Below are 10,361 nucleotides of genomic sequence, written 5' to 3'. Positions count from 1 at the left end.
TTTAAAGCAGCTCTAGGTTTCCACTTTTGAAGGTGCGTTTTTATTGGCAAGTTCTTTTGGTGTAAGCGGATTGATAGTATATGGTCAAGTGAAGGACAGATAAACACGCCTGTCATTCCTAATGTCCATTCAGGCACTATGTAGTCTGTAGTCTAGTATGGACATGGATGTCACAAAATCAAAACCGAACAATACCAATACAAGACATCCTGTACCAAATTAGACAGCTTTAATTAGTGCCAGTTGAGCTGTCGCTAGTATTTACATGCTTTTATCAGTATTGGCTTGCGTTAGACCCAAACCCCATACTGCTGCTTTAAACAAACATGGTTGTGTAATCAGCCCCAGATAGAGGGGTGAGGCAGGAAGAAATCTGGCGGAAGTGGCGGCTCTGTTCAGGCCCGGTTCAGGTCCATTTCTGTCTGAGAGGCGGCTCAGGTCCAGGTCCAATTCTCAGGGACAGTGCGACTCGCACGGCCAGGAAACTCTAATCCCACTGACTGACTCATCTCCTGGCCAATTTTTCCGGGATGCAAGTCGGTGGTTTTTGTAATGTAGGCAGCCAGCAGACATCACACAAAATAGACATTCAGCTCAGATCCCCGCTTCTCTATGTTTGTGTGCAATGGATTAGTGTGTTTGAAGCTGATCCATGTAACAGTGCTGGTACCGCCTTTCTGCACCCCTTTTGACTGAGCCTTAAAAAAAGAACTCATAGGTCCAATCTAATCTCCAGCTAAGGCTTCTTGTGCCTAGTTTTGTTTCTAATCGATTACACAACAAATCTGCAGTCCGCTTTTACTCCCTTGTCTATTGCTTTGTTATTTCTGAGAGGTTCAACTCATTCCTCGGGTTAGAGAATGACTCTACAGTATGCACAAACCCTGTGTTGCAGAAGAACTCAGACAAAAATCCATAAATACATATTTGTCTCTATTCAGTGGGTGATATTTAACCCACTGTGTATGGGTAGGCCTTGTCACTCTCTTTGACATTTCAAGACAAACTTTCAAAAACGCAGACTTTTATATTTGATTTGATTGAAATGTCAGTCTGATACCACAGCTGAATACAAAGCATGTCACAAGAGAACAAAAGACATGTATCCTTCTCTAAAGGCACAACCTTCATAGGTGAACAACATAAAAATAAATCAAGACTTAACGTAAGGATTACTAGTGCTATTATGTGAAATGTTTTTTTTTTTTTGTTCGTGCAAGATTTCATTCCAAGCACACAATGTACATTTGCATTGTGAACTGAAATAGCTGAGCTAAAATAAAACTACACACTAAAGCACACGTCAGCTTTGTATAGTGCGTGGGAGGCTTCCTGTGAAAAATACACCAAGCTCCTTTGTAACTGGTCTCTGCATTTGACATATTTCTTTTACAACACTGTTCTGCGGTAATCATGAATATATTTCATAGAAAGTTATTGAGTCTAAGGTCTCAGCAGACGTGTAAAGGTTGTGAATGAAATTCTACTCGGCCTTAAAGGTCAGTCTAACAGGTTCACCCTGTGTCACTTAGTGTAAGCGAGTAACCTTCATAGCTTGTGACGAGTGAACATTACACACACCTTGAAGTAAAGTGAAGGCAGACCGTGAAGAAAGCCTTATGGCCAAATTATGCATGAAATAATTTGATTTGACGATGCCTTCTGAAAGCTGTTAGAGGCTTGTTACAGAAGTGAAGTGGCTGCAGGGCATAGGTGTTCTCGTAAAGAGTAGAAAGGAAATGACATAAATGGATTGATTAAATGAACCCTCAAGAGCAAGTGACTCTAGAATATATCTAGATTGGATGGATGGTTCAGGAGTAACACCACGTTGGATATTCAAGAGGATATTCCAAGAGTGTAGACTAGTAACCTATCTTCGTTAAAGTAAAGCTAACACAGTAAAGCTCCTAACAGAGAGCCCACAAATTCATTCTCACTTCAAAACAGTCATAGGACTCTACTGAACTGTAACACTTACTCTGACTTAACATAGCCAGGCTCTTACCAATCAACATTCTTAGATTTCCCCTCAGGTCTGGTACAGATATAGCAGTGAATCTCAACTCTACGCACAGCCTGGCATCAGCAGTGAATCTGAACGCTCTACTTACAAACACTCATAGCAGGTGAAATACGAAAACAATCACAATCTTCCAAAAACCTGATATTAGTTCAAAATAGGGCACAGTTTTTCCTCTACACACACACATCAAAAAACATTGTTCTCCACTCCTCCCAGATCCCACTATCACCTGCATTTATGAATTTGACCTACATCCTTGAGGATCAATCCCTGACTTTAAAGTTTATTTGGGCATGTGATCAGTTTAAAAAACAAAACTTCAAAAGGTTATTTTATCTACAATGCTCCCAAACTGTTTAAAGAGCTTGCCTTACAGACTCTATGAACACTAAGCACATACACACTGAATAGACAACTACAGGATTGGGGAGAAGGAATTTGCTGAACTTGATTTAAACTTTAAACTCCATTTCAAACAAACAAATAAACAAACAAACATAATCACATACTGCAGCTTTAAAAGTGTACATTAATGAATGGCTTGTGAGTTGGGATGATACACTCCCATATGTGTTGTTACTAAATAAGTGTAGACCGATATCTCTATATAAGTACACAATACTATTTCAACTCATTTAGAAGGTCAAACTTTCTTGAATGTGTGTGCACTGGTGTAGAACAAATGTGCGTTATATGCTTATATAAAGCTACTGCAAACACTGTGTGTATGTGTGTGTGTGTGTGTGTGTGTGTGTGTGTGTGTGTGTGCGCGCGTGTTCCCTGTGGTGTGTCTTTGAGTATAAGACTGTGTTTTAAAGTGCAGCTCACAATGTAGTGTGACTATATAAAAACAAGTCTTTTAATGATCACTAATTGGTGACGAGGATGAACATGCTACCAAATGTCTAAAAGTCCTGGGTGCAGTTTGGCATTTACTGCAGATATGATGAGCTAAGTGTCATACATATCAAACCTGTTAATGCACACAACGTGAAGTGGATGTAGTTCAGCTGGACAGCTGAAGAGAGTGTATTCCTCTGTGTGGCCAAGTAGTTCCTGTAGTGACTGTATGTGTGTGTGTGTGTGTGTGTGTGTGTGTGTGTGTGTGTGTGTGTGTTAGAGAGTGTTAGTGATCCCCCCCTGTACTGCTGAACCTGTTGGGGGAGCAACCAACGATCGCATGTGGGTGAGCGACCGGCTGTTGTGGCGTGTGAACTGGAGTGTGTTCTACGAGTGTGTGTTCTGAGAGAGTGTGCTCTGTCCCCGCCGCTCGTCTCTCCTGCGCGGCTACGTGAGAGAGCTCCTCTGTCTCCACCAGAACCACCACCGATGACGACGCTGATGACGCCTCCACCTCTGACACTGCCGACCCTCCAGCTTGTTCTGTTCCAGGGGTCAGCGCCCCACCATCTGGCCCCTCAAACGACTCGCCCCCCAGATCAGCCAGCTTGATGTAGCCCTTGCTGCCCGAACGTTCCAGCCTGGGGCAGCTGAATCGGCGGGAGCGGTCTTCATGGCGACCGCCGCCGCCCAGCGGCCAGCGGATGCCCGCTGCGTCAGAGAGGGAAGTGAGGGACAGGTGTGACCCCGCGACCTTTCGCCCCGATGCCGCCACCGCCGGCGGAGGAGCTACGCCACCCTCCGAGAGCGACCATCGCGGTGACGATGACCTCGAACCCCCCCACCTTTTTGTGGCACCCAGGGAACTCTGGGAGTCGGACACGTCTGCCCGGGAGATCTCGGCTTTGGTTTCTATGGCGACGGGGAAAGAGCTTCCATCCTTGCTCGCCGAGCTCCTCTCCTCCTCCATTTCCTTTCTCCTCCCCCTTACGTACTCCTCCTCCTCCTCCTCTTTTTGCTCCGCCTGCTGCTCCTGCTGCTGCTCCTCGGTGTCCTGCGCTCCCTCCTCCATCTCGCGGTTGTTGAGTTTGATGACGGGCAGCGTGAAGGCGTTCAGGGAGGACGTGACGATGGAGCCCGTCTCCCAGGGCCCCCGCGCTGCCATCACCGCCGCCGACCCTCTCTCCTGCTCCCGGTACACGCTGTACACGCTGTCGCCTGCGTCCCGCCACCAGCTGCACCGCCGCGCGCACGAGGGCCTCCGAGACCCCCCTCCCGTGGAACCGAACCCCCAGAGCGTCGACGGCCAGGAGCCGTGCGACCGTCCGGCCCTGTCCCCTGCGCCCGTCTCGAGGCCACCGCTACGCGCCTGGGCGTAGTTGACGAGGCCGTTGAGCGGCGGTGGCGAATGGTCTTTGGTGCGCAGGCCATGCGCGTCGATGACGGTGGAGTAGATGTCGCGCAGGTCGATGACCTTGGTCTGGCGGTCGCGCTCCTCGTGCAGCACGGCGTTGGCGCAGATGAACAGGAAGATGCCCATGCCCATCACCAGCGGCCCGAACATTTTCAGCTGGTCCGAGTGCAGCCAGCCGGCCAGCAGCGCTCCCACGAGCCCCAGTGGCTCGGGCGTGACCGGTGCGACCTGCGTGACCGGCAACAGCTCCAGGGTGCTCACGTTCCCTCGAGTCACGTTCAGCTCCCTCTGCTGGCTAAGTTTAGCACTACCCGTGTGGTTCCAAGCCATTTGGAGAGCGCTTCCTCTCGGCTGGCTCCCCCTGGTGGCCTGGAGGTTGTTTGCAGCCCACTTCGCTGAATACTCAGGCTTGTGCTTTGGCCAGTAACCCAGAATGGCCATGGCGATGCCAACCATAAGCACCAGGACGCCCACCGCAGCCACCAGGCCCGAGGGCGAGCACACCTGCAGCTTGCCCTTCACCACCACTACATCGTTCTTCCTCTTCCTCTTCCTCGCCCGCCGCAGCCGCTTGCTCTCCGCCCGTGTCTTGGAGCGCACCGAGTCCTGGCGCCTGGAGATACGCAGAAGCCCGCCCGTCGCGATCATGTCGGCCGATGCTATTGGGCAGTGGAGCTGTCAGTCATTCTGAGCACAGAGAGAGAGAGAGAGAGAGAAGGAGTGGATAGGAGGGTAAAGGAGATAAGAGGAAGGATGAGAGAGGGAACAAGAGTTAACTTTAATATTGGATTACGTAATCACATAAATAAATAGTCCTATCAGGCTGTGATATACACAAGAAACAAAGTCACAATGTCTAGTCTGGCTAATATCAGACCTATATTCAATTGGTCTGAAAATCTTGGCTCATCTCCAATTTCCAAGAAACGTGACCAGTGATGAAATGAAATGTAAATTGGTATATTACAATCTTATCAAATCTGTTCTATGCAGTATGGCAAGCACATATTTCTTGTTAAGGAAGGTTTAATATGCAGTTGTTTACCCTTTTTGGCAAGAAAATACTAGACTGTATAAATACATGCCCATGCCAGATACATGCCAGATGGATCTGCAGAGCAAAGTCAGATGTGCTGAACACCTCTGGTCTTCCCATTAAAAAAACAGTGGACTGGATCAGTGCTCTGACCAGTTATCTTTATCTAGGTTAGATTAATGAGCCCTGACAGTAGGCTAGTCACCCACAAGCAACAGAGGTCTTCAAATATGTCCCTCACACTCTTGTCTGTCTGTCTTTCATTCTTTCTTTCTTTCTATCTTTTTTTAGCCCTCTGTTCCTTATGACCTTCTTTGCTTTCTGTTCGCTTCTCCCTCTGTTGCTCTGGATGTTTGTTATTTGGAAGCCACAGGACAACTGTGTTGTGACAGGCTAGAGTCTGGGCCCTGTGCAGAAAACCATCGGTGGACAAAGATTGCATGTTAGAAGCTGAAGATTTGGGGAGATATAGGGCAAAATATAACTTTTAACATCTTCATTTATTAAAGACACACATGCATTCTATCACATACAAGCACACAGAGCCTAATAAACAGGAGGTGCTTCATCATGACATACCTTACTCACAGGGTAAAATATGGTATTTTCATATTTTTTAATCAATTAAGGAACATGACGACGGTCTTAATCAGAACCCCATGTGGTTTCAATCTGTAAAATCACTTCTGACAGCCTATTTATCAACACACATTTCTTTTATCCGTGAACCTAACCATGTAGCTACAAGACCCTGTCGCTGTTAAAGAGAGTTGTACATGCATTTTAAAGTGGGTATCGACCTATAGATAAACACGTAAGCCTACGCACAGAAACTGAGTGGAATTGAGGATCTGACGCATGGTTGGACCAAACTGATGTGGCTCTTGCGAATGAAAAGAACAAATAAGCTTCTATGTTCGTCTTTTCTGTTCCTTTTAACCTTAGGCTACACCATAATATTATCGAACCATACTCTATTTGGTAGCAGGCAGATACGCATGTGCTGAGTGCTGAGCACTTCTTCAGCGCGGGATTGAGGGCGCGCAGCTTCTTTGAGGCGCTCCTCAGATGTGAGAGGAGCACGTAGGTGTGATACAATGGCCTTTTCCCACCCACATGCTTTACCGTACGCTTTCCCGCCGCTGCGCGGTACACATAGCGCGAAGCAGCAACGACGCTCGAGAGTAGAACAGAACAGCGGCGCGCGTGAGTCACATTCGCCTCCTCCTCCTGAGAGAATCCTCTTAAGTGCGTCCACCTGGACGGACCGGACCGGCACACAAGTGGGCGAACGGGTTTTAGTCAGAATATAGCACAGGGCCCACCTGGGGTTTCAGCATTGCAAACACAACGCCGCTGTCCGTGGTTCTGAAGTCAAATAAAGTTCTTTGGGTTTAGCCAAAAATTAAGTCTTCTAATTAATAGCCTATTCGATCGTATTATAAAGCTACATTGGCCTAATTGCTAATTAGTAATTAGGCTGCAGGTGATGTGCAGGCCAGGTGTTGCAATGTAGCGACGAGCAAAAATATACATTCAATTAACTCATCCTTTGTCTTTTCAACAGACGACCGCCTCAACATTGTGCTAGATTTGAAAATGTCGACTTTCAGTTGTGATAAGATCCTTCCAGCATCAGTTTTGGTGCAGCCAGAGGGACCACAGCTGAACTGTCTCAGAATGACGAACATCTGACAAGACTTTACAGTGGACAAGTGCTGAGTGGAACATCATTAGCCTACAACAGCAAGTAAGCAAGGATCCGGCCCATCCGCGCCAGGTCAGGCCCGGAACAGTTCCTGATCCCGAGCGAATCTGCTACTTGTGAAGGGTGTTAATGGTGCGCCGCATAAAACATTCATGTGTTTTTGTCGGCACTTTCCTTTGATCTACCGGAGCCGGGAACCTTGGAAAAAATGAGACAGTTCTTGTCAAACAGGCTGAGCAAGCGTCACATGGGAGAAGGTTTGAAACAAACAAAAACATTTAACCGTCAGAAGAAGAGGGAAAACATGTCAAGACTGGTGGAAGAGGTTGTTCAGGCCACGACTGAGTTTTGTGAGTGCTGGGGACAGAGAGGTGACAGAGCCATGTGCAACTCCTGCGGCGCAGATGTGACATTTCAGTTGTCCTGCACAACCGTGTGAAGGAAACCAAAGGAGATGCGTTGTGAAGTCTGCACACATGACACACACACCCACACACACTCTCTAACTATATATTGCTTAGGCTATTATTCTTACAGAACACGAAACAGTTAATATTGCATTTCTGACATCTTTCAATTGAGGATGCACATGGCAGGTAAAATACCACCTAGCAGACATATGGAAAATTACACAACGGTAGGCTATGCATACTTTAACCTATTGTCGTTAGTTGCCAAGGTAGCCTAGAGTTTTAAGTAAGGTTCACTATTATTTTGATTTGCATTATTGGGTATTATTGGAAACAGGATAGTCATCAGTCCATATTTTGTATCTTTTAAACGGTATTTTTGAGAGACCATCTCCCACGCAAAGTGCAGACACATGATGGGTAATCAATGACGACTTCAAGGAGGTTAATTATTGATGATAAATGATCGTCTATTCCCGTAGAGATACCGGCAGCTGACCAGTTCTCCTACCCAACGCACAGAGCGAGAGGGGAGCGCATGTGGCACGCTCAAACAAGGAGAGAATGAAAAGACAGTGATTTCAATTCTCGCTGACCGTGATTTAAATGTTGCTCACATAGCCTAATGGTGTGCTTGATCTGACTGAATTCATATGGTTTTGAGATACGATCCACAATGACAAAATCTGCTTGAGAGACTGCCGTCGTTTGAAAATATAAACTTGAACACATTTAATTTAACATGATTCACCCCGCATAGCTTACGCAGACAAAGAAGTGACCGTTGTACTTACCATAAACCGACTGCCCGTCACCCATATTTCATGGCGCACACGTCCAAACCGTCCATCGCTCCTGACACCGGGAGATGTGCTGTCTCTCTGCCGCGGACTGGCACGGCTCGGAGGCGAACTGTTGTGGACCACTTCAGTGCATTGTAGAAAGGGAGGGGCGCAGACGTTTACGTTGGAGCGAGTTATTGGGGGGGATTTTGAAAGACATCCGAAGTGGGTATGGCAACCATACGGCGTGCGTTTCGCACGGATGCATAGCCGGTGGATTTGGTTTTGGTGTTACTGTCTGACTGTTTTTTTAAAAAGCACACATCTCACAAAACAACATTTCAGCATATGGAGATAGACAGTATGTTAGTGATAGCAATACATGCTCTTATGGCTTTCAACTGAACTTGACGTCGTGTTCGTTTATTTTTCAATGAATAGCATGCCCATTTCAACACTTAACCTGAACTTTTTTTGATTTATTGAACATCTCCTTATACAGCTATGCCTCCTTATTCCTTATGACTGTGTGTGTGTGTGTGTGTGTGTGTGTGTGTGTGTTTGTGTGAGAGAGTGCTAGAGAGAGTGCTAGAGAGACAGAGAGAGGGGGGATGCATAAAGTCTGGATTTGTGCCGGCATGTGTTTGTGTGCTTCTTCCATGATGCTGTCCAGGCCACAGCTGTGTGTCTGACCACTGGGGCAGGCGAGTCTCCCGCCGGGGACGTTTGACAGACGCTGAGCAGGGAGACGGGGAGGAGGGCAGGCATGACTCTAAAGCTGAAGCTGAGTTAACGCATGCATCCCAGCGGCCGCAACAGATAACAGTGGACTCAGGAGAGGATTTGTGCCATATCCGGTCCAAATCCGGCCCTTATTAGATCCGAGCCAATGTCAGGAGGGGAGAGAGGGATGCATGAATAACGCAAGCAAAAGATGTGTTTACTTATGCATCACAGGGCTCTGGGAGGAATGTCCAGAGGCAGAGAGGCAGATTCTGTGTTTGATTGGCTTGATACGGCTAAAAAGCCTAGCCAGTGTCAGCTGCCATCTCTGTGCATATTGGTGATGGGCAGCAGGGATCAGTCCTGGCTGAATTTGAAAAAATGAGGAGACATTCACTAAAAAAGTATACAAGCATACTGTAGGCACACACACACACACACACACACACACACACACACACACACACACACACACACACACACACACACACACACACTCATACATATACACATACACATACACACACAGAGGTATTATTATTTCCTATACTGTAAATCATGCACAAATACATAAATCATAGTCCTCTGCACACGTTACCTACCCACGTGTCCTTATTGCCTGTATGCATAATCATTAATATTTTGAAAAACATTAAATTCAGGACACCTTTTAAGTAGTTTTCTGAATGCTGGCAAAGTCACCACAGTTGTCTGCTTCAGATTTCTGTGAAAGTATCAAGCAGTGCAGAACATCTCTTATTCTCCATGGTACTCCTCAAGAGTGCCTAAGTGGAAAGTTTCTCTATCAGACTGTGTGTGTGTTGTGTATAGAGAGAGAGAGAGAGAGAGAGAGAGAGAGAGAGAGAGAGTGTGTTGTGTATAGAGAGAGAGAGAGAGTGAGAGAGAGAGTGTGTGTGTTGTGTGTGGACTATGCTTTGGCTAAGGGCCTATTTTACACCTCAGTAAAGCTGCCCTACAGACGCAGTTTCTCTTATCTGGAGCTCATGTGGTGCTTAAGTTCTGATCCGTAAAGAGTTCCACAGGGGCCAAGTAGGGTTTCTGTGAAGATAAAAATATATCCGTGAACAAGCAAGGTCTCGCAGCAAAACAGAAAAACAACTCGGGTGTTTCAGAGATGGAGGCAGGCTCCATATTTTGGCCATTTTCCTGAGGACTGGAGTAGAGGTGATGCTCAGCAGATACCCTCTTTTTGTGCCACAGAGAGGATGTGACACGCACCTAAACAGGACGTTACATAACAGGTGAAGACAAATCAACAGCGTGTTTGTGTGTATCTGGTTGTCAGCTGTGTCGTTAAGTGTCTCCAGTTGAAATGTTGAGGAAATTGTACACAGATACATATCACTGATTTTATGATATTCTCTGATTGTAACCAGACATCGCTGCAACAGGAGAGAGGAT

General features: G+C 46.6%; 1 protein-coding gene across 1 annotated transcript; it reads right to left on the bottom strand.

Moving 5' to 3' along the window:
• Window positions 1-1,007: 1,007 nt before the first annotated feature.
• On the bottom strand, window positions 1,008-8,352 carry LOC134066437 (transmembrane protein 200C-like). The gene is made up of 2 exons (XM_062521788.1): window positions 8,229-8,352; window positions 1,008-4,967 (listed from the first exon to the last, which is right to left on the bottom strand). Exon 2 carries the CDS (start codon window positions 4,926-4,928, stop codon window positions 3,153-3,155), a length of 1,776 nt encoding a protein of 591 aa, XP_062377772.1. The 5' UTR covers window positions 4,929-4,967; window positions 8,229-8,352; the 3' UTR covers window positions 1,008-3,152.
• Window positions 8,353-10,361: the final 2,009 nt, after the last annotated feature.

The sequence above is a fragment of the Sardina pilchardus genome, chromosome 2 (assembly GCF_963854185.1).
Source record: "Sardina pilchardus chromosome 2, fSarPil1.1, whole genome shotgun sequence".
Lineage (NCBI taxonomy): Eukaryota > Metazoa > Chordata > Actinopteri > Clupeiformes > Clupeidae > Sardina > Sardina pilchardus.
This window is presented reverse-complemented; position numbering and strand designations above follow the sequence as displayed.